Genomic DNA, 25,548 nt, shown 5'->3' with positions numbered 1-25,548 from the left:
AATATAAATAATATAAAATGTTGTATAGATACGGCTTTGAGTGATATCTGAACAACCCCCTCTGCAAGATCCTTCAGAATATAGGAATGAAACTGGAATGTGTGTTGGGTGTAAGTGCTACTGAAGTGGAGATTTTTTGGATCAAAGTCTAAGAAAAAACTAATTGATAGAAAACAGCCTTGAAAGATGTTTTCTAAAAGTACAATAGAGGTGAATACCATGACTTCCCCAATTAGTTTTTGTATTTGTATTGTAAGTTTTCTTAATTGTTATGATTAAATATGCAATTTAGTAATGATCTAATAGTTTCTTTTGGTGAATTTAAGAGAAATCTACTGAGGCAAATAGTCAAAGTAGAAAATAACCACGAGTGTATTTTTCTTTCTTTCTGATAATTAATCCCTCGTGATTGATGTCGCACGGGGACGCTGCCGAATTTAACGCCGCTCCGTCGGGCCACAGTTTATTGTTTTTATTTTTCTACCATTTCCCCAATTTACATATACTTTAGTTCTTGTTAATTATTCAATGGTGTAGTTCAGTTTAATCACCGTAAACAGCCATTATTCTCTATTTTAAGTGTAAACACTTCGACATGGATTTGTTTGTTACCTATTGCACCTGCTCTCCACTGCAACGGACAACTAGCTTGCTAGGCGGTGGCTACTGACGAGTTGGCTGGCTCCCTCCTGGATACTCCTGCCTATGGCCCCAACAGACCTGCTCCGATAACCTGCCTGCTGCTGATTGTGCCGGCCACTTCTCCTGCTCTCTATTGCTACCATCTACTCCCTGGACAACTAGTCGGCTGGCCGGCGGTCTCTCGCTAGCCACTGGCTTCTGACGAGACAGCCTCTCAACTACCACTTCTCCAAATCCTGTCATTAAGTTTGTGGCTACCGGCAAAATACCTCAGACTTATCATCACATCCACGGCTGCTATGATTCTACAATACTCCACCTCGTAACTCCTCAAACTCAGAAACTTCTCTGGTCCTCCGTTCATTTCAGCCATCACAGCACTTGGAATCTTCCGTCCCTGAGCCTCCCGCAGAAAGTGTATTTACTCCCTGCCTGATTGTTCCACTCATTCCATCCCCTCCCTCTGGTCTGTACTGCGTATCGCTGCAACTACTGCACATCAACTAAACAACCTGAACGAGTGTGCTGCCTGGCACTGGTCAGCCGAACATATCGCTGCAACTCCTGTACGTCACCGCCAAAACAACCTGAACGAGCGCACTGCCTGTCTCCGCCCCCTTTCAAAATTCCTCCACATCTCAAGATTGCGCTGTTCAACGCCCGTTCACTAAACAAGGGCCTCTTACTCAATAAAATAATAACTGACAATAATCTGACTTTCTCTGTTTAACTGAAACATGGCAAAAACCAACAGGACTATTTTTCATTAACCTAAACCAGCATTGACCTCACCATCTTTTTCACCACCTGGCTATTACCCTGGACATAGACATCCCCATCCCCCATGTTACCATAACATTCGGGAACATCAAATCCATCAACCTTCCCTCGCTCTCCCCCTCTTTGGCTGCCATCGTCTCTGCCCCTACCCCTATTTTGACTGCCTTGAATAAAAGCAATACAAGCCTCCCTGATGATTACAGTTCAAATTTTCAATTGATGTGACAACAAAGCATCAGCATCACATAAGGTAGGAGGAACAGTGGTACTTTTCCTTTTTAAATCAGCTACAAACTTGAGGTCCGGCAGATTTAAGTGGATGACAGTTATGTTTGGTAACTGTCTTGACCTCATTGCACTGACCAACTTCTCCACCACAAAGTGCAGGGCCGTCAACTGGAACGCCTCGCAAACAAAATTTACTCACTGTCCACCTTGATGCCGACAAAAATCCACCAACAACATTACAATGTTCCCCCAGACCTAAAATGCAATTTGCAGTTACGTTTGACTGAAACGTATTTCTCTCCAAATTACGTTTGACTGAAACGTATTTCTTTCCAGATTACGTTTGTATTTGACGTATTACAATTACAAATACGTCTCCAATCAACGTATCTTTGCCGTTTGTTGTCTCTCTTTTCTACAATGCTGTTATGAATTGGAAAAAGCGTCCTCTAGTCTTATTTATTATTATTTTATATGTTGTTTCGCCTGCGTATTATGACAGCAATAGGCGGTGTAACGGATCATATGAATTGGCGTGAAGACTTAATGCTGGTGACTCTCCTTTATTTTCTTTCTTTAGGTGACAATACATTAATTAAAACTCGTAAACTATCACCACCTTATCGCCACCTTAACAGAGTTAGCCTCATACGGGTCCAATCAATTATTACACTTTTTATAAAATGCACATCTGTCCGTAATCTATACCATGAAGTTCGCATTTTAACCTAAAAAAAGTGCGCTTCCTTTTAAAATTTCAAAATAAAAGTCTGATTTATCTGTTAAGCGGAAGTAGTATAACACGTCTTGTAGCGGCTAAAACTCCCTTCTTGATTGTCTGTCACAGACTTCATGAACTGAACGTCTTCTCGTGACATTTCTGACTTCTCTTCGCAGGCTTGCTCCGGAAAGTCGTGGTTGTATTGCTGCAACAGCATGCTGTCCATGCCACTGACTGAGATTCTGTTGACTGAAGCCCTTTGACTGCAGTTACTTGACTTGTGGTGATCGTCACGTTTCTTGAGAGGGCCATTAACGACCCACCCGAGAGTCGTCTTTACTGCGTAAGGCCCGTCACCTTGGCTGTGGATTATCTTCCACGGCTCCATCGCAGAGTGAGCGTTCATTCCAATCAGTATCTCAACATCTGCGTTGATCTGTGGTAACCGTACTTCTTTACGCAGATACGGCCATCTTTCCAAGTCCTTCTCAACAGGAACATTGTCCTTCGTTACAGGTATGTCTGTGTGGGTGTAGACGTCTGGCAGGCTTATGTACTTGTTCTCTGTCAGACCGCACACTTCCAGGTCTGAGAGCACGTAGCAGGACACAGGCTTCTCCTGGCCCATAGTACGGAGTAGCACTTGAGTCTTCTTACCATGGACGCCGAGCTGTCTCATCAGCCTTTCGGAGCAAAACGTAGCGGAACTACCTGAGTCCATGAACGCATACGTCTCTATTGTCGTGTTGCTCCTCTTGGATTTGATGCGCACGGCCACGATAGACAGGACACAATCATTTCCTCCGGCCCCGGTGACTGCCATGACTTCCCTCTTGACTGACGCGTCTTCTTGTGGAGCTGAGTGTCCGCTGGTAGAGCTTTGACCTTTCTCAGACTTGCTGTTCACTTGGTCAATGTTCTCGTCCCTTTTGCTGTGAAGCAGGCTTGGGTGTTTCTTGCTGCAGATTTCACAAGTGGCTCTCTTTTTACAGTCTTTTGCCATGTGCCCTTGGGTCAGACACCCGAAACAAAGTCCTTTACCTTTAATGAACTCAATTCTTTCTTTGTTTGGCAGACTTCTTATTTTGTAACATGCGCTCAGGGTGTGTCTGTTGTTGCAGTACAGGCATGGCTCCTGAAACGCGTTGCTTGTCTGCTTGTTCTTTCTTGGTTCTGAGGCACCCCCTTCGTCTGGCTTGACACTCGTAGCACAGCCAGTGGTTCTTTTCGGTCCGCCTCCCTGGGCAGATTTAAAGCTTGACCTGCCTTTTTCTTTCGCTTCGGAGTACTCGTTGACATCACCGAATAGTGGGTCTGAAGCTATCCTTGCTTGTCTGTTGATGTACGTCGTGAGATCAGAGAACTTTGCTCTTCTTCCTTCCCTTTCTTGTATGTCGAAAGCTATGACTATCTTTCACGAAGTCTGAAAGGCAACTTTGAGAGGACGATCCGCAGGTTGCACGGGCTGTTCATCTCCTCGAGATATTCCATGTCCTTCATGACATTGTTACATCCAGTGAGAAAGATGGAGAAGCTGTGAAGTGACTTTGCATCTTCTGGCTTGACTTGAGGCCATTTGAGAGCCTTGTCAACATAGGCGACAGCTATCTTATACTCATTGCCATAGTGATAGGTCAAGAGCCTTCTTGCGTCATTGTAGCCTTGTTGTGCGCTCATGTGCTGGCAACTTCTCACAAGTTCTTTTGGCTCACTGCTGGTGAATTGCTCTAGGTAGTACAAGCGGTCTTCATCGTTGTCTGTACGACTGTGGATGATGTGCTCAAAAGCCTTCAGGAATGGCAGGAACTCGAAAGGGTCGCCACTGAATACAGGGACTTCTCGTTGAGGTAAGTTAGCTAGTCTTTGTTGTGTGACTAACGTATCTATGATATCCTTCTGGTTCGATATCATTTCGCTAAGTTCAACCTGCCTTTCATTGGAATTTGTACTTGTGTTGTTGTTTTCATCCTTTACTTGCACATAAGACTTGTGTCTAGGTGGAAGGTAAAATGCACTGTTGTGTTGGCTAACTCGAAGACTGCTAGTCAACTTTGGTCTGACATCTGGAGCATAATGTTCGATGGTCGCTGCTGTAGGCATGTTCTTGACGAGGTAGGAATTCATCCCATCGTCGTCCATGTTGTCATACTCTTCCATAACTTGTAGCTTTGCTGTGGACTCTGCGATAGCAGTCTCAACATCTAGCTCCTCCATTTGAGCCTTCAACTGAATCTGCTTAGCTTTCATTTGAGCCTCCAACTGAATCTGCTCAGCTTTCATTTGAGCCTCCAACTGAATCTGCTTAGCGTTCATTTGAGCCTCTTCCAACTGCAATGCCTGTTTCTTCTTAAGTGCGGCTGCGCGTGCGAGTAGGGCTGCACGGTTAGCTTCCTCGTTTCTACGCAGTGACGAAGCGTGAGATGACGCTTTGGATGACCTTGAGTGTCTGCTGCATACGCTTCGTGCGGTGACTGAACTATGATTTTCTTGTACAGCAGATGCACTGTCGTCTGGATCCACATCTTCAGTGGCAGACTCACCCTGCTGTGTCGTCACGCCAGTAGTTGGGGTCGCATTTTCAGTAGCGGCCTGTTCGCCATCGGCATCGGCGTGCCGTCTTGCTTTTATTATCCACTGCTCCAAACTGGTCGAAAAGTTCTCATACTTTATGAGGTTTGGCTCACTCCAATACCGCTGGTCAGCTTCCCTTTCATCGTCAGATAACAGTTCACGAACTGCATTGTTCACTTCAGTAAATCTATTCAGAAATTTGGAGTAATCACTGAGATGATCCTTTTCCACGAGGAGAGCATTGGAATCATTTATCATGAGAATTTCTATTTCCTCCGCTTTGGAGACAAGACGTGCTAATGCACGTTTCCTGATCTTCATCTGTTCATCAAGTTTCTTTTCTAGGGCCTTTGTGGTCAACTTGATCCTTCTTTTAATGTCTAGCTCGACATTGCCTTCCATCCTGGTTTCATTCGAATCAGACATTTCAAATGGCTATTATTGTTAGACAAGTCTCTTATTATAGCAAGCTCTTGCAAACTTCTGAAATCCAAATCGACAGTCCTTTAACCTCAAAACATGTGAATGCTTTCCAGAAAAGATTCCAGGGCTGTCTTTATTTCCAGAATAAACTCGAGCTTCTTCTTGGCTAAATATGACTAGCTAGCAATAGCGCTTTTTTCAAATGTCCTGTGTGGCCAATGTCTCGTAGCACATCTTATTTGTTCATTCAATGTTGTTCTTTGTGTACTCATCCATCATCGTAGAAGTCGACCGCATGTCCGGTCTGCTGCACAGCGTTGTAAACGGCGCTAGCTAATCCTGTAGCTGGGTAGCTTCCTTCGTCCGCAGCACCGCCTTGTCATCGGCGCTAGCTGCCCTTTAGCTGGTTAGATTCCTTCGTCGGCAGCACGATGATCTTCTCTCGCCCTCGGCGACTGTTTTCTACTTAATGTAGCGGCTAAAACTCCCTTTGTGTCATCAGTAGATGTTTCTTGACATTTCCATTGGTTTTACCATTCTTAGACGGAAAGAACGAGTCTACGCGTGTAATGTGTTTCAACAACGGTAGAAAACAGTGAGTTCGCTCCGTTCCTTTTACTGAATTCTGGAGCAACCGTGAAAACAAGTCCGCCCGTTGATATATCAATGCGCGAGCTCAATATGTCACAACTCACCTCTGATTATTCTAAACAATGCAAACTAACATACAATTATGCAATCACTATAACAAACAAAATCTAAATATGAATCTAAACAATATAGTATCTAAATCTAAGTCTAAATTACAATTGCAATTACAATATGGAAAATGGCACTAACACGTCTATATTTATTCAAACAATACAATATAAAAGGCATACATCAAAATCAATAAGGAAAATGCTAAACAGTCAAACAACTCAAAACAATAAACCCTTCATGGGGTTATTTACAGGCGTGTTTACTTCTCATCAAACAAAAAGAGCAGGTATCCGGAAAAATCTGGGAAATAATTTGGGAATTGTTAATAAAACATGATTTACCCTTCAACTTCCACTGATATGCATGCAAACTAATACATTGTTTCACACACACACACACACACACACACACTGACAGAAACACATAGACACTCACATACGTACACACACACACACACAGGCAGAGACACACACATACACACACTCTCATACGCACACACTCTTACACACACACACACATAAAGAATGACAGACACATAAAGAATGACAGACACACACACAGACACACACTCTCACACACAGACACACACTCAGACACTCACATACATACACACAAAGGCAGAGACACTCACTCACTCACACACACAAATACACATGCACACACACGCATACTCTGCAGACTGACCCTTGACCTCCCAATTGTCTCTCAAATATAACCTTACTGCTTTATATTCAATATATTATATCTACCTTGATATAAGACTTTGAGGTCATGGGGGAATCCCCTCCAAAACCTTCACAAGAGAAAATTGTCACCGTGCCAATAACCCTTCTACGATCCTTAAAACCAGTCTTTTAGTAAATTGTTCATACTTTCAATCAACTTAAAAATCTGGATTCTTTTCAGATTCAAAGACGGGCATCTGAATATGAACACCCTAAAGTTTTGGACCAATAGCTCTGAGTTAAGGGCCCCAACAACAGGTCCAAAGGGTCAAATTGGGCCTTATTCGCTTAAATTTGCATATTTTTGGACAAGTGCAAAAATGGCCATAATCTCCGAAATATTAGTCCTGGAAATCCCAAATTGAACACAGACACTTAGGACAGAGCCTACAATGAGGTGATGGGGTGAAATTACCTCCAAAACACCCACAAGAGTTAATTGGCTGTCTGAAATCCAGGACTTGAAGAGGGTGTGTGGTTTATTAAATCTGAGACCCTGTTGTGAGCTTGGGCTGATTTTAGCTTTTTTTCTTCTAAACATGTCAGAGCGTAGCTTTCTTGTGCAGGTTGTAGCCCCTCCCAAATGGGGCCCAACCATGTAGGCTGGCAACATATAGCACTTAGCATCCCTGCTTGGGAGGGATTTAAAAACCCGGAAAAAAACAAAATTCCTTCCTTCAAAGGTTAACAACTCCTCAAATGTTTGTAATATATGAACAATTTCAATTGTATTCTACCCCATTTGGGAGTGGCTACAACTTGGAAAAGAAAGCTAAGCTCTGACATGTTTACCCAATTTGACCCTTTGGACCGGTTTTTGGGGCCCTTAACTCAGAGCTATCGGTCCAAAACTTTAGGGCGTTCATATTCAGATGCCCCTCTTTGAATCTGAAAAGAATCCAGATTTTTAAGTATTGTGCTACAAGCTCCTTAATATTTGGTATAGTAGTCATGGACCACAATCCAGACCTCCATGATCCATCAGGCAGATGGAGGTAGAGAGGAGGAGTGGGTCGAGCATCAGCAGGGCCATGGCATCAGACCCAGCATGCAGGTCCGATGGACCCTATGAGACGTGAAGTCACAAGGACTCCAGGGAGAAAGCAGAGTTAATAATGTGGGATTGAGAGATACAAATTCATCCATAAGTAGAGAGAGAAGAGGAGATAGGTGCTCAGTGCATCCTAAATGTCCCCCAGCAGCCTATAAGCCTATGGCGGCACATCCAGGGGCTGGACCAGGGCAAACCCGATTCAACCCTAACTATAATCGCTATCGTAGAGGAAAGTCTTAAGTCTATTCTTAAATGAGGTGACTGTGTCTACCCCCCGGACTGAAGGTGGAAGTTGTTCCATAAAAGAGGAGCTTGATAACTGAAGGCTCTGGCTCCCATCCTACTTTTTAAGACTCTAGGAACCACAAGTGGCCCCGCATTTAGTGAGCGCAGCAATATTGTGCTACAAGCTCCTCAAGATATGATGGAGCATCATCAATCAAGGCTTTGTAGGTGAGGAGAATCATTTTAAATGTTATTCTTGTTTACGGGGAGCCAGTGCAGAGCAGCTAATACAGGAGTAATTTGATATCTTTTCATAGTTTTAGTGAGTAACCAAGCTGCAGCATTCTGGATCAACTGGAGGGACCTAAGAGACTTATTAAAGCAGCCTGATAATAAGGAGTTGCAGTAATCTAGTCTCGAAGTAACGAACGCATGTGAGATGTCTGATTTCTGAAATATGACGTAGATGAAAAAATGCATGTGATTTAAGTAATACAATATTAATATTTCATAATATATTTCTGATATTTATATTAAATATTATATGGTATTATATATGATGTTATACTGAATAATATCCTATGATATATATTGACTTATTTTTGCATTGACTCATACTGGGATGTTTGCTGAAATTGATTAGCTGACCCTACCAAACATATATTCCACCAGCCGCCTCTGTAATAGACCATTTATCTTTGTTAGGAGAAAATGTCATTGTGCGACAAATATAGAACATCAGCAGAGCAGTGAGTAGGCAGGGTAGTAACCTGATTTAAGTGACTAGTACTGGTAACTGGGGCAATGTCTGTGTTAGAAACGTGTACTCACTTTAACTCTGTATGATTAGAGCATTTCAATGCGTAAAACTTAAAGACAAATGTTGGATCAGCATATAATAATATACACTTTTATTAATCCCCAAGGGGAAATTAGTTCTCTGCATTTAACCCATCCTTAGTTATTAAGGAGCAGTGGGCTGCGGTGAAGCAACTGGGGATTCAGTGCCTTGCTCAAGGACACTTCGACTTGCAACTAATGGGGAGAGCGGGGATCGAACCCACCACCTTGCGGTTGCAGGACGGCTCTCTTACCCCACTGAGCTACAGCCGCCCCTGAATATAACCATTCAAATTGGAGTGAAAAGAACAAAAATGAATACTGATATGTATGTATGCATACATTGTAACAAGACCATGGGTTTGATTAAAGGGCTGCTTAAATTACCTTGCATCAAAAAGGGACCCCTTTAAGTTCCAAAAACATTGGATCCTAACATGTTTCAATTTTTCCTTTTTGCCGTGGAAACTACCCACATTTTTCAAATGCCACATATCTGTTAAGGGGTGAGCAAGGCAGGAACCCAAAAGCAGCACAAGGAGTCTTTCTTTCCAAATAAAAAGGTTTCTTTTAATTGTTCACTGAGCAGAACCACAGTCTGGCAACAGGAGAGAAACAAACGATCCAACATAAAGGGGTATGAGGGCAGTTTAAGTAGCCAGCATCCTAATTGATGATCAGTCACAGCTGCTCTGGCAATCACCGCCCAGGGGAGGGAGGCGACAGCCACACCTTCTTGGTGAGCCCTAGACAGACAGGGTAAACACACAGGAGACAGAAGGACAGGGAAACAGAGGAAACACAGGGAAACACAGTCTTGACGACAACATGACAGTACCCCCTCCTCAACGGGAGCCTCCAGGCGACTCTCTGGGCTTGACAGGGTGAGTCTTGCGAAAATCTCGAATTAACTCTGCATCCAAGATACGGGAACGGGGTTCCCAGGACCTCTCCTCTGGGCCGTATCCCTCCCAATCAACCAAATACTGAAAGCCCCGGCCTCGTCGTCTGACATCAAGTAGTCGTTTGACTGTATATGCTGGATGGTTGTCAATGACCCGGGCGGGAGGAGGGGGATTGGTTGGAGGGACCAAAGGACTGGTGAGGACCGGTTTCAGTCGGGAGACATGAAAGGATGGGTGAACCTGGAGAGCCTTGGGAAGGATGAGTCTGACAGTGGAGGGGTTAATGATGCTCTCAATCACAAACGGTCCAATGAAGCGTGGTGCCAATTTCTTAGAGTCAACCTTCAATGGAATGTCTCTTGAAGACAACCAAACTTTCTGACCTGGAGCGTAGTCTGGTGCCTGGGTTCGGTGACGATCAGCAGTCCTCCTGTTTCTCTCGGTTGTCTTTAACAGCGCTGCCCTGGTGTCTCTCCAAATCTTGCGACAGCGTCGAAGATGATGTTGCACCGATGGGACAGCCAACTCCTCCTCCTGTGCCGGGAACAGTGGAGGCTGATAGCCTAATGAAACCTCAAATGGAGAAACACCTGTGGCAGAGGAGGAGAGTGAGTTGTGTGCATATTCAATCCAATTTAGGTGAGCATTCCAGGAAGTAGGATTAGAAGCGGCAACACAGCGCAAGGCGGACTCCAGATCTTGATTTGCTCTCTCAGTCTGTCCATTGGTCTGTGGATGGAAACCAGACGACAGACTGACAGTTGCTCCCAGAGCGTGGCAGAATGCTTTCCAAACTTGAGAGATGAACTGAGGGCCACGGTCTGAGACGATGTCTAATGGAATGCCATGAAGGCGGAAGACATGGTTTGTCAAGAGGACTGCTGTTTCATGAGCTGAAGGGAGCTTGGGAAGACCAACGAAGTGGGCGGCCTTAGAGAACCGGTCTACAATGGTAAGTATCGTGGTCATACCATCAGAAACAGGGAGACCGGTGACAAAGTCCACGCCGATGTGAGACCAAGGACGGCCAGGCGTTGGCAAGGGGCAGAGCAACCCTATAGGTGGTTGATGAGAGGCCTTAGCCCGAGCACAAACAGAGCAGGCAAGGACGTATTCCTTAGTGTTGCTACCCATGGAGGGCCACCAGAAGTGTCGTCTGAGGAGGGACAACGTCCGACTAATCCCTGGGTGACAAGTGAATCGAGAGTTATGTCCCCACTGCAGAACCTGAGAGCGGGCAGCCTCAGGAACAAACAACCGATTTGCAGGTCCTGTGCCCGGATCTGGTTCCTCCTTTTGCGCCTCACGGACCGCTGACTCAACCTCCCAGGTTAGAGCTCCCACAACCAATGATGCAGGCAGAATGGTGTCGGGCCCACTCGGGGTCTCCTCAAAGGCAAACTGGCGAGACAGGGCATCGGGCTTGATGTTCTTTGAACCAGGGCGGTAAGTGATGGTAAAGTTGAAGCGGCCAAAAAATAATGCCCACCGGGCCTGGCGGGAATTCAGCCGTCTAGCTGACTGGATGTAGGCCAGATTCTTGTGGTCTGTCCATACGATGAAAGGGGTCTCCGATCCCTCCAGCCAGTGTCTCCACTACTCCAGAGCCAACTTCACCGCCAATAGCTCGCGGTTACCCACATCATAGTTGCTCTGCTGGAGACAAGCGTCGAGAAAAGAAAGCACATGGGTGCAATTTCTGGCCAGGTCCGGAGTGTTGGGAGAGAACAGCCCCCACCCCAATGTCCGACGCATCAACCTCAACGACAAACTGCACAGAGTCGGGTTGCACCAGAATTGGTGCAGAAGTGAAGCGGTCCTTTAATAAGGCAAAAGCTTGAGCCGCCTCAGCAGACCACCGGAAAGGAACAGCAGGAGAGGTGAGTCTTGTCAAGGGTGCCGCAATCCTACTGTAATCCCGGATAAACCGACGGTAAAAGTTGGCAAACCCAAGAAACCGTTGTAACATCTTCCTGGAGGAGGGTTCGGGCCACTCTGCCACCGCTTTGGTCTTCTCTGGGTCGGTCCTCACCTGCCCACTCTCGATGATGTAGCCGAGGAATCCAACAGAGTTGATATGAAACTTGCATTTCTCTGCCTTCACGAACAACTTGTTCTCCAACAGTCTCTGTAGTACTTGGCGGACATGATGTTGATGTTCTGAGCGGTCCCGGGAAAAAAATCAAAATGTCATCAAGATACACAAAGACAAAGCGGTTCAAAAAATCTCAAAACGTCATTAACCAGTGCTTGAAAAACTGCAGGTGCATTTGTTAGTCCGAAAGGCATTACCAGGTATTCGAAGTGGCCCAGTGGTGTATTGAAGGCAGTCTTCCACTCGTCTCCCTTACGAATTCGCACCAAATGTTATGCATTCCTTAGGTCCAGTTTGCTGAAGATGGTGGCTCCCTGTAAGGGTTCGAAGGCAGAACTGGTTAATGGCAGAGGGTACTTGTTCTTAACAGTGATGTTGTTTAAGCCACGGAAGTCTATACAAGGGCGGAGAGACTTGTCCTTCTTGCTGACAAAGAAAAATCCTGCCCCTAAAGGGGAGGAGGATGGTCTGATAATGCCAGCAGCCAGTGAGTCATTAATGTATGTCTCCATTGTCTCTCTCTGGTCGTGACAAGTTGTACAAGCGACTTGAGGGAAACGTGGTACCCGGTAGCAACTCGATAGCACAGTCGTAAGGGCGATGGGGTGGCAGAGAGAGTGCCCTCTCCTTGCTGAATACCTCGCCGAGGTCATGATACTCCGTAGGCACAAGCGACAGGTCCAGAACAGCAGATCTTGGGGAGGCAACGCTGACCTCTATTGGGGGCAACGCGGACTGCAGGCAGGATGAATGACAGAAACTACTCCATTCAATGATCCTACTTGTTGTCCAGTCAATGTGGGGGTTGTGTTGCTTCAGCCATGGATGTCCGAGAACTAGAGGTGTCTTAGGAGCAGAAAAAACAAAAAACTGAATTAACTCACGGTGGTTACCAGACAAAATGAGGGACAGGGGCTCAGTGCGGTGAGTGACCAAAGCTAGAGACTTGCCGTCTAATGCACAAACTCTGACTGGAGGATCCAGAGGTTCCGTTGTGATGCCCGCCTGGGAAACTACCTCTGTGTCCAGAAAACTCTGCTCAGCACCAGAGTCAATCAAAGCTAATAAGGGGAGAGTGAGCTGTTTAAGACGGAGTCTGGCTGGGACTTGAGTTCTGGATCTGAATTAGCAGGGGTCTTCTAATGTGCTCGCCAGGACCCCCACGGCTACTGGTGAGCCCTGTCTTTTGGGCGGAGCGGACACGCAGCAAGAAAATGTCCAATCCTACCACAATAGATGCACTCACCCGCTCTGATCCTTCTCTGGCGTTCAGATTGAGAGATTGAAGCTCGGCCAACCTGCATGGGCTCCTCAGGCTGCATCGAGGAACAGGGGTTTGGATCGTTCTGTTAAGGGGTGAGCAAGGCAGGAACCCAAAAGCAGCACAAGGAGTCTTTCTTTCCAAATAAACAGGTTTCTTTTAATTGTTCACTGAGCAGAACCACAGTCTGGCAACAGGAGAGAAACAAACGATCCAACAACATAAAGGGGTATGAGGGCAGTTTAAGTAGCCAGCGTCCTAATTGATGATCAGTCACAGCTGCTCTGGCAATCACCGCCCAGGGGAGGGAGGAGACAGCCACACCTTCTTGGTGAGCCCTAGACAGACAGGGTAAACACACAGGAGACAGAAGGACAGGGAAACAGAGGAAACACAGGGAAACACAGTCTTGTCTTGACGACAACATGACACATATCCAGTTTGACAAAACATCTTCCATCCATCCATTTTCAGCTGCTTAGTCCTGGGTTGGTTCGCGCATGCTAAACTCTGGTTGGGGGGAAGTTTGTGGTGTCCATGGAGAAGGACTTTCGGTTGGCGTCAAGGAGTTAATAGCCAACCATCCGACAGCTCAGGAAGGGAAAACAGGGCCTACCCCATAGCTGCAGGGGGGGAGGAATCCTGTGGTCTGAACAGTGCGTAACTGCAGAACCGCCAACGGTGGACTGCAGTAATGACTTAAGCTTCAGCTGTTGATGTTACGCCATCATGCTATCTCATGAGTTCCTTTATGGTTCCTGTCATTACAAACTGCACGTGGCCCAGTAAAGCAATAGAGCCAGTAGAGCAGCTTGCTGTCAGTGAATGAGAGCTCTATGTCTTACTGGGTGATTCACCTCTGGGCGGGAGGTCTGATGCTCCACACCATGTTAGGTTAATTGAAAGAGAAGCAGCAGGGTGATCTCGCTATGACAACATGTCCACATACTGCAGCCACAAGCCACCGCTGCTGAGCTGAGAGGCTGCTGCAAGGAAGCACACAGTAAATGGATTGTCAGGGTGGAGGCTGCGTGTGGGGGTTCTACTGTATATCTATGGCTCATTGACTCACAGGGAGTGGGGGAATACAGAAGAGAGTTGCATTTCCAAAGCAACACAGATTAGACCACAGTCTGCTGGCGATTTGTTTCTCCCCCTATTCTTTTGTAATCCAGCTCACCCTGCATTAAATTTGGGCCCCTATACTTTATGTATGATCTGGGTGTTTCTGTGCCTTCATATTCTCTTTTCTGATAGCTATTTATCATTGTTGATGGCCTCTTGAGGATGGAGAGAAGAGGGGTGCCGCCCCAGTGGATTCTCCTTGGAGCAGCTGCTCTAGGTCTTCTCTAGCTCTCTTTGTTTTCATCTGCCGTTCTTTGTCAAGACTTTTCCCCCAGCGTATCACAGAGAAATAAGGGCAGGATTATTGTTAAAACATAATATGGTTTCTTTAAAACCACCAATGGTATAATGGCAGCTTCTTGAACAAATCTAGTCATTATACAGTCATTTTTAATATAAATATTTTGATGTGACATGTCAGAGCTAAGAAATTATTCCAGAATATTACGAGTAGAGGAAATCAATACTTATTAATCTAAAATATATTGTGAATTTAGAACAACATGCCATGTTTACAGGAATAAGTTGGTCTAGATACGAATAATGGTTATTGCATTTATTGAGTTCAGGCGGTCAGTGAAGGTCTCATGACTGATGTCGCTGTAGAACCTCTGCTCGGCAACAGCCAATCAACTTGTGACTGTCACTTTGAGCTAATCACTAAACAAAATCAAAACTGTTTGATGTCCTGGCACCTCAGTGGTGGAACGAGCTCCCCACCGACATCAGGACAGCAGAAATCTCTACATTTTCCACTGAAAAATAAAAACATCTTTTCCGACGATATCTTGAATAAAAACAGATTAGCACTTCAGTGGCACTTGAATGGCTCTTACTTATGAAATTACTCATGATATTACTCATGGTATTACTAATGGTATTTTTGTAGTTTGGCTTTGTTAAATAATGTTCTGAGTTTGTTCTCGTGGTTGAATGCACTTATTGTAAGTCACTTTGGATAAAAGTGTCTGCTTTATGACATGTAATGTAATGTAGAACCTGTCAATCATCCTAGCAACCTATGGGGGTGAGTGACATGCATGAACGTATCTGAGATTGGGAGAGAGTGAAGTGGGGTGCTGGTGTTTGTGTTGCTAGCTGTTGAGAGTTAGTCTAAGCAGAGTGTGAAGCATGTTAAGAGAACGTTAATGGTGTTGACTGTTGTCTGGCGTAGGCTATGGTCCACAGTAGCCTGTGTGTTGTCCACTTATAAATCGCAATAACCAAGATAACATAACGCCTTGGGTTATATATATATATATATCACATGGTTCAATTTAGGTTTTATACTTTAATTGTACGTAATTTTAACATTACACTTAACTTTTGTATTTGTGTTAGCTAAAATCATTAGAAATATATGCACATAATATCTTACTGGAAATGTTCAGGGTATTGATATTAGACAGAGATTCTATGAGTATTAGACAGAGATTCTAAGAGTTATTGAAGAGCTATTTTTCTACAACTTTCACTATCTGTCTTAACACTGATGTATTTTCAAACTCACCAAACCTAACAAAAGGATTTTACTTTACTCACACTGCTCGGAAAAGAGCGGGGTTGACATTAACATGACTAAAGACTGATGTCACTGCACTGTAAAAAAGGATTTGAACAATAAGTCATGATAACGTTGTTCTGTAATTTACTTCAACTTATCATTATGATTTATACAATTACAACTTAGTTGTATACGTTTTCGGTAGTCCAACTCATGTTTTTAAGCCAGTTCAATAAATTGTAATTTTCAATAAGTCAATTGAACTTAATACTGTTTGTTATAATTATGGTTATTTAAAACTGCTGTTCCTCAAACGGCCACTTGAGAATTTAAAAGTGATTGCATTTCCATTGGACCCCCATTAAATGATAAAATGTCAACTAATCCATTTAAATTGGATTGAGGCTTAAAGTTATGTATAATCGGGCCGTACCACGTCGCAAAAAGCGCACTGTCTGCTCCGCTGCATCAATATAAAAACCAGACGGCGAACTAACCTAAACCACGCGGCGGATCAATACGTTTTTGACGTACGTCGTTTCAGCGAACAAAGTGGCTGATTGTTTCCTTCTGTGTGATTGCTGGCCCCGCCCTCATTGTGTCCACCTGTGTCTCGTTCACCGTTGTCCAATCACCTTCACCTTGCCTGTGTATTTAAACCCTGTTTGTATCATTCCCCAGTGTGGCTTGTACTGTTTGGTTTGTCATCCTGTGTTACCTGTAATGCAGAATTAAATATTGGTTTGGAAGTAGTGTCGGCATTTGGGTCCTCTCTCTCGCTTCGACAATACATTACAAGATGGCACGAAATCCTGAAACTTGGACACATTTGTTTTTACTGATTTATTTACTGTTTACATTGAATTTTAAGGTTTTTCTCTGAGTCTGAACTTTTTGTTAATATTCAGTTTAACCACAGTGTGGAAGTTGTTAGGGATCTGCATGTTTTTATGTAAACTTTGTTTTAATGCAATAAATACTATTTGTTTGCCACATAACATGGTGTTTCTTAGAACTACATTTTCATTTGAAATGATGCATACTTTTAGGTCATATACTAGGAAAGTAACTTATATAAGAGTTGACATTACTTATTTAGACAAGTGAACAGAATGCATGATAAGTTACATACATTTGTAACTTTCATAGCTAAGTTAGCATTACTTATTTGGACAAGTAAACAGAATGCATGATGATAAGTTATATATATTTTGAACTTAGTTGTACGATACAGTCAAGTGAACTTACAGAGAGCAATCCAACGCTAAAGTGAACTAATGATCATGAGTTGTATCAAATTGTAAATCCAATCTGACTCCACTTGAAAGTCCAAGGCAGCAATTGTACTTATGTTTTTAAGTTGAACCAAATTGATTTTTTTTACAGTGTAGCGAGTGACAAACAAGGTCACTTGAAAAATGCTCCAGGCGGAAATGACGCGTTAATCGCATCCATATGCATATTTGCACTGGCTAAGTAATAATCATCCCCATTTCTCCCATTATGAATTCCTCCATCAAGTCTATTTCAGTGTTACACCTCAGGTTGAAGTGCTAGTGCTGCTTATTGTTTTTCAGTATTTACCTACTGATAAGGTAATCAAATAGCTCTTTTTGTTGAATTCATTTTTCATTTGTGGATAAACGCTGCTCCTCACGACACTGACTTGTAGTGCAGCTTTGTTTGTCATAGATTCAGTAAGGCATAAGTTACATAATTTGAGGCTTTTTTAAACCACTTTTCAACAGACTTTATTATTTTAAGTTTGTGCATGAAAGCACTGTTGATTTTTTTTGAGTCTGAAGTTACTGAATAGTTATGTATTGTATTACATTGTATCCTTAAGATGCACTTTTTGGTTCGTAATTGACTATAAAAGGGAAAATAAAAGGGGATATTCTTTACTATCTCAGGTTTTTGAGAAGTTGAAAATGTTCCTCAATTTGGTTCTCGGCTTGTCATTCAGTGGTTATGGGGGATCCCATTCACGCCTGTTGAGACCCACTGCCCCAGACCAGTTGAGATCCACTGCCCCAGACCAGTTGAGACCCACTGACCACAAACAGTTAAGACCCACTGCCCCAGACCAGTTGAAACCCACTGCCCTAGACCAGTTGAGACCCACTGCCCCAGACCAGTTGAGACCCACTTACCCAGACCAGTTGAGACCCACTGACACAGACCAGTTGAGACCCACTAACACAGACCAGTTGAGACCCACTGACACAGACCACTTGAGACCCACTGACCCAGACCAGTTGAGAACCACTGACTCAGACCGGTTAAGAACTTATTAATCTGTGAACTGTATACACTACTAAACAGACATAATTTACTGTACTTTAATTAAAGAAATGATGACTTAATCAATCAATCAAGTATGAACAAATTAGTACAATGAATCCATTGATCAAGCATTTATGAATAAAAGGAGTAAATGTGACCAGTTAGTTATAAAATGTATTAATGGTCAATAATTAAATAATTGTTTGAAATTCATCTATAACAAGTTGTTCAGATGGTTAATGCAGTTCAGAGTGTAAGAAACACCAGAGAAGATGGTGAAAAAATGTCATGTTAGTTCTAATTTAAGGTAGATCGTGAAACAGGTTCATTTATATTCATTAATATCTAAAGATCTGGTACACAAACTCATTCACATTTAGAACAGGGTTGTTTTCACCTGGGCGACTGTGGCTCAGTGGTAGAGCAGGTTTGTCCTTCAATCAGAGGGATCGTCGGTTCGGTACCCGACTCTGCTAGCCCATGTGGATGTGTCCTTGGGCAAGACGCTTAACCCCAAAATTGCCAAGCCAAGATCTGAGTGCCGGGTTTGGGGCGTGCATATGTTACTGGTTATATTAGCCTAAGTGTATTATCTGCTAAATGTATACTTAGCAAATATTTTTATATTTCTCATGTACAACAGAGAGGTTTAGATTGCAAGCAGTGCAAAAAGAAAGGTCAGATGTTACCAAAATCTGCAGGATTCATCCTCCTGCTCCTAATCAGATGGTGTTGATATATCTTGTTTAGGGCTCAAGTTTTGAAAAGAATGTGTTTAAATAAATCAGATTGCTTTGAATGTGAAAGAATGTCTGGAGAATGTTTATACTCGCTGAAATGTGCCTCTTTGACTAAGTGAACTTTCCAAACAATTATACCATAAATTAACCATGATACACAGAAAGACCACGGTGGCCTGTGGCAAAGAGATTTCAGTTGCTGAAGACTGAAACCTGGAAACGGAGCTGCCAGATGCATTCATCTCGGCAGAGTGTGTCAGTTCCTCACAGTAATGTGAAGCCAATGGTCAACAGAAATAAATGCTTTGGGGGAGTAAAAAAGATCAGAGATAAGGTTTGATCTGAGTGGAGCCAATTCACATCAAAGCACAATGGCTGCAAAAAAACAAATACATTCAATTTACATTGGCTAGCTACAGGGGACTAATGAACATCTCAAATGATTGCTCTTCTCCTGTGATCTACTCTATAGCCACAAGACATGATTAGATACAGTGGAGGCCAACATAAGTTGTATCGAGCTGGCTTATGGATAGCCTGAGCTCATGAGTTGGTTAAGCAGCTCAGGAGCAGGAGAGGGAACAGTAATATAGCCTACTGAAGTCGGAAAATATATATTTACCATAGAAATATACTTAATCAGTAATACGGTTCTGAAATGAATGTGTACATATTCATTACAGTAAACCTTTCAGTGTCCCTTTAAACGTGTGCTTGTTGTATTTGAACATGGCAATACACCCACCCTTATTTGCAATTAATTTGTTGAGCAAATTAAACCAACCTTTCTGTCTGGCTGGTAGATAGGAGCAGGCATGCAAAAAATACCAGCGACCACCCGAAATGCTTTACGTCAACATTCGCACATTGATGGTGGTGGCTGCCATGCAAAGTGCTGCATGCTGATCAAGATCTAATCAAATATACATACACACTGTCACACCTATGGCACAGCTCTGAAGAGCAATTTTGGCCATAGGAACCAGGGATTGATCATTGATTATCCCATTAGTGGACCATCTGCTCTACCTCCTGAGCCACGGCTACTTAGTTCACTTCTCTTATTTTTTTCTCTTTAGGGGAAATGTTGCTGAAGAAGGTTGCTGCATGAGGCCCATTTTCAATTCAATTCAATTCAGTTTATTTTGTAAAGCCCATTATCACAAATTACAAATTTGCCTCAGAGGCCTTAACAATCTGTACACATAGACATCCCTGTACCAGGACCTCACATCGGATTAGGAAAAACTCCCAAGAAAAACCCTTTCACAGGGAAAAAAGGGAAGAAACCTTGAGGAGAGCAACAGAGGAGGATCCTCTCCCCGGATGGGCAGGTGCAATAGATGTCTAGATAGATTGATGTGTACAGAAGGAATCATAGAGTAACAACAACAACTATTTGACACAGTTTGACGACTTTGACGACTAGGCTACTACTTTGCTACTCATCTTTTTTGAAGACCCCGTTAAGTCCAATTAACCTTGGTCGAGGAGAAAGTCCAGAATCCAATGATTTCTAAAAAAATATATTTAATAACAAAGATGATCAACACCATATGTGGTTCTCATAAAGGGACGCCACATGTATGTGGGTCCACAGGCTAAAATCAATCTCCTTGCTGATAGTTACTGTCTATAGCATTCCTGTGGAAGAACAGTATCGTCTTGAACAAAGGTTTTCGTGGGTTTTAAGTACTCTTGGACGGTGGGCTTATGATCTCTCCATTGGTTAGTTTTTCTGGTAACATGCAAATAACCGTCAATAACACTGCATACTAATGGATAATCGCTTCACAGCGGCGAGTCCTTCCCTGAAGTAAACAGTTCTACTCAGAAATAGTTCCGCTACTCCCGATAGCTTCTCTACTTTCTATGAACTAACAAATAGTTCCTCCTGGGAACAGAAGTTATTTTTACGACTTCTCTACACGCAGCCTCCCTTTTGGCTATGTCCTCTATGATCAACACATTCCCTTCATACCTCAATCCTCTTATGATATTAATAAACTTCATATAATATTCTTCATAATATCTCGTATTAATTATCATATCCTTATGTATTGTAATGTAAACATAGACATTCTTGATATACATTTGTGTAAGTCAAAATAAAACTATTACAAATCTACAACCCAAACTATGATAAGCAATGTTGGTCAACTTGTACCCTCTTGTATGACAAAGAGAAAGATTAAAGCAGTGATTATCAATAGCATTTCATTGCAACCAAAAGACAAAACAAAGTGATGTAGCATTCAGTGGCCATTTTACTGCTGCAAGGCAATTTGTCTCAGTGAAAGCTCCCTTTTAGCACCAGTGTTATGATGCCACAATGAGACCATGATGTTTGTTTAAAATCTATTCTAGCCTCCAGTGAGCCTATGAGCTTCGTAATTTTTGGTTGGCCTAGATATTAATAGCTGCAGCTGACCATGATAATGACTGGCTCAGGGAGTGATAGGACACAGATCCAGCAGCGGCTGCTATGGCTGCACTACTCTGGGATGTTGCTCTAATAAGATATACATTGACGACCAACTTCTCTTCTTATCTCTTTGAGACACTATAGAGCTGGCCAACATCCCTCCGCTCTAACAGAGTTATGGAGATGACTGAGGTCGTAGGTTGTCATTTATTGGCCGATTTAATCCCCCTACATATTTTTTCGCCTGAGGCACAGCACTGTCCCCAACAGACAGAATCAATAGTAGCACCACTGCCAAGCCATCCAAGGGATCACAATAAAACTAGGACAATTACAGTGAGATGGATCAGAGTCTTTAGCAAAAATATATTATTAATATGTTTGGCTTAATGCCAGGAGCCTAAAGGGAGACAAATCTGTGGCAATAAAAAAGGCCTCGTTAAACTAGTCACCTGGGAGCCAGCTTGCACACGATCCCCACAGATTGGCAGTGATGTGACAGGTCTTTGTAAGTGTGTGTGTGTGTGTGTGTGTGTGTGTGTGTGTGTGTGTGTGTGTGTGTGTGTGTGTGTGTGTGTGTGTGTGTGTGTGTGTGTGTGTGTGTGTGTGTGTGTGTGTGTGTGTGTGTGTGTGTGTGTGTGTGTGTGTGTGTGTGTGTGTGTGTGTGTGTGTGTGTGCGCACGCACGGGTGGGTGTAAATGCTACCTACCAGCAGGTGGTAGCCACAAGGGGACACTAATACACTAAATGTCACTGTGGTAGTGTTGCTGTATATTTTCCTTGGATATTTATTGTTTTATTTACCTCTCTTTAAGCAGACATCGTAATTCAAATAAAATGTTAATGTGGCAGTTCGGAAAGTCAGGGCCTGTGGGGTTTCTTTCACAATTACAAAAAGGGCCTATGAATACAGTATTAGAATGCGTATTGCAGAGTTTGTTAGTTAAAGAATTAGCTGCTAGATCCTTAATAAAAGAATGTGGCTGAATTCAATAACCAGTAACCAGATATTCCTCTATTTCTAATTGTACTTGTGTATTCATGTCAAATTCCTTTGGTAGTTCCACATTTGAGATTTCAGTTTTTCTTTCCAATGGTAAAAAGTGCATGGAGAGAGACCTTAGAAAAATGTGACAATTTAGCAATATTTGAAACAGAAAGGGAAGACAGTCCACTATACAACAAAACGGATCATTCCACATACAGTCACAATGAAGTAGATAATCTGGAGTTTGTATGTGTTCAGGTAAATATATAATACCTTACAAATACTCTTCTCATATACTCATCTTTTCAGACAGCAGGTTTTTCAATTCCCGTTGAACTTCCAGGAATGAAACAATACTGGTTTATGGAGTGTTTGTTGAGCTGAGAATAGCTAAACACCTGATCACCAAAGGAATTTAAGTTAATTATTGAATGAAAACAGTATTTGTGTTTAAGTTAATCAGAGCAGTGAGTTTTCCTGACCAGGAATTATATACCGCTTTATTCTTCCATTTCTTTGGCTATTTTCTGAGACTCAGAAATGATTCTGGGCCCATCTGGACAGGGGCTTTGCTTCTTTAAATTGAACTTTTTGCCCTCCTACTTTCACGCTTGGAGTTTGGGTGAATCTCTTGAGTCAGGTCGGTACACTTTCAATGCCCAGACACATTGATAAACATCCAGGATACAGTTTCCTTTCAGCTGTACACATGATTTTATCAAAAACGTCAGAGGTTGCAGTGTTTTTCTTTCGATTTGTATTGCCCTGGGTTCAGTTACTCCTGCCTCAAAAGAATCGTAACACAACCCCTAACCAAAACCATTAATAGCCTAATCAAGAACATTATATACTTGAAGCTCAATTGAAGCTGTATGTATGGAACTTTGCAGGAAAATCTTTTTGCTGTGACACCCGAGCTGCTTGCTCTTTTCAACTTGTGAAACCAAACCTCAGCTCTTGCTGAAATGTCACTTTCTTTCACAGCTTAATTCCTTCTCCCTTTGTGTCTCATTCTCTTTCTCCGTTTCAATCTTAAATCGCTCTGTCTCATTTCTTCATCTGTCTGTGTCTCTGCAGCCTTTGTGTTGAGCTGTGTCTTCCCCCAGAGGCCTCACTATGGTGACGTATCAGTGAGCAGTCTCCACTCTGGAGGTGAGGCCTTCTTCTCCTGCTTGACCGGCTACCAGCTGCAAGGCTCCAGTGTGCTGACCTGCCGCAATGCTAGCACCCCCTATTGGCGTGGCAAGGAACCACACTGCCGAGGTGAGGCAATCAGAACCAGAAGGAAAGACAATCACAGCGCATACTGCATTTCTTCAGTTTCCTATCAGACATTATTTCACGGTGGTATAGTAATTGGCACTATCGCCTCACAGCAAGAAAGCGACGGGAGTTTGTGTTCTACAGGTTCTCTGTCCTTCTCCTCCAGTTCGAAGACATGCAACTCAATTGATGACTCTGTGAGCATGAACGTGTGTCTGTCTATATGTGTCAGCCCTGTGATAGTCCCGTCCCTAACAGAGGATCAATGGATGAATGCAATTATTATTTAATAATAAAGTTGTTGTGGCTGTACGTCTGTATCTCTGGCATATTGATTGGTGCTTGCATGTGTGTGTGTGTGTGTGTGTGTGTGTGTGTGTGTGTGTGTGTGTGTGTGTGTGTGTGTGTGTGTGTGTGTGTGTGTGTGTCTGTGTGTGCCAGAGCATAAAGCAGATGTATCGAGGTGTGATTACTGAAGGCTGGGCAAGATGCCAATGGTTATATTCTGTCTGCTCTGCTTTAATTAAGCTTTGTCTGCATGAGTAACCTTGACCTAAACAGCTGGGACACAAAACACACATCTTCCTCTCGCTGGAGATGGATTCTCTGTGAGTGTTTATATCTGATTGTATCTCTGACGGTGTTATCTTTCTCACCTAATTTCTTGGTTCCCAACAAACAGCTCTTGAATTTAAAATCAAAGGTTGTGAAAAAGTGAGGAATCTGATCCACTTTGTGACTAATTACAGTATAAGTATTTGGTCGATTCAAATGTTTGATACATCCAAATAACATAACCATGCACCTATCTGCAATGGAATTCAGCCACACTGGCAACAGTTTTCATCGGGACTTGGTAGTGGAACACAGTTTGAGTGAAAGCTGTTGAGGTCTATGGTTTCTGAGTAACAGGATCATTACTTCTATTTTTTTATTCTGAGAAAGTTTTTAAAGGAGCAGTGTGTCGGATTTTGGAAGGATCCATGGCAGAACTGGAATATAATATATATTTTTTTCATTAGTGTTGAATTAAAATGTATTAAATCTAAGAATGGTTGTGTTTTCGTAAGCTTTGAATTAGCCCTTTGTATCTACATAGGGAGCAGGTCCTTCTAATGGATGTATAGAGAGAACTGTCGCTCAGTGCGCATGAAGACTTCAGAGTATAAAATTACTCGGATCTTCCACCAAGCTTTCACATTTTCATCTTTGTTTTACGATCGAGCTGGCTTCAGTTGCAGTATTCTATGCCAGGTGGCATACAAACAAAACATTCTGTGAGGCAGGAAGTCAACGAGTATTACCAGCAGAATGCCAAAGACGAGACATGGCTGCATGCTCGGGAATACAGCTCCTAAATAGCTAGTCTTGAGGTTAACGCTTTTAGCTTCCAATGTGATCCAAAACAATTCCATTCAATTCAATTCAGTTTATTTGTAGAGCCCATTTTCACAAATTACTAATTTGTCTCAGAGTGCTTTACAATCTGTACACATAGACATCCCTGTCCCAAAACCTCACATCGTATCAGGAACAACTCCCAAGTAACCCTTTTACGGGGAAAAAAGGGAAGAAACCTTCAGGAGAGCAACAGAGGAGGATCCCTCTCCAGGATGGACAGGTGCAATAGATGTCATGTGTACAGAATGACAGATTTAGAGTTAAAATATATTCAATGAATATGACAGAGTGTATGAATAGCTCGTAGTAGGCATATTCCACGATGGAGACCTCCACGATCCATCAGACAACCATTCATTATAGCATTAATTTCCTTATTTCCACAACAACATTGTCAGAGTTTCATATTTTGAAAGACAAATACTGTTATCATGCTCTTGGTGCTACTTGATCACATTGTTTATGTGCTGCAAAGTAAGTTACTGTCAACAAAACAACACTTCTTGCACAAACGATGACATTAGTTTGAAAGGATGAAAGGCCATCAGGGTTTTTAGAGAGACAGAAGGGTAGAAGTGAATGATTAAGTCGGAACAATACTGTTGTCAAAAAAGAAAGTAGGAGCAGCAGAAAGTATGACATCA

The 25,548-nt window shown here is 42.9% G+C and overlaps 1 protein-coding gene across 1 annotated transcript in view; it reads left to right on the top strand.

The window, feature by feature from the left end:
* The window catches only part of sez6b (seizure related 6 homolog b), a 172,991-nt gene that overhangs the window by 99,205 nt on the left and 48,238 nt on the right, over positions 1-25,548 (top strand). The window contains exon 5 of the mRNA XM_056441222.1: positions 23,318-23,503. Within this exon, the coding sequence (XP_056297197.1) occupies positions 23,318-23,503 (186 nt within the window). The remainder of the gene's footprint in view (positions 1-23,317; positions 23,504-25,548) is intronic.

Source organism: Pseudoliparis swirei, chromosome 20, assembly GCF_029220125.1.
Source record: "Pseudoliparis swirei isolate HS2019 ecotype Mariana Trench chromosome 20, NWPU_hadal_v1, whole genome shotgun sequence".
In the NCBI taxonomy this organism is placed as follows: domain Eukaryota; kingdom Metazoa; phylum Chordata; class Actinopteri; order Perciformes; family Liparidae; genus Pseudoliparis; species Pseudoliparis swirei.
Note: the sequence above shows the minus strand (reverse complement) of the source record. Positions and strands in the feature narration are given on the sequence as shown.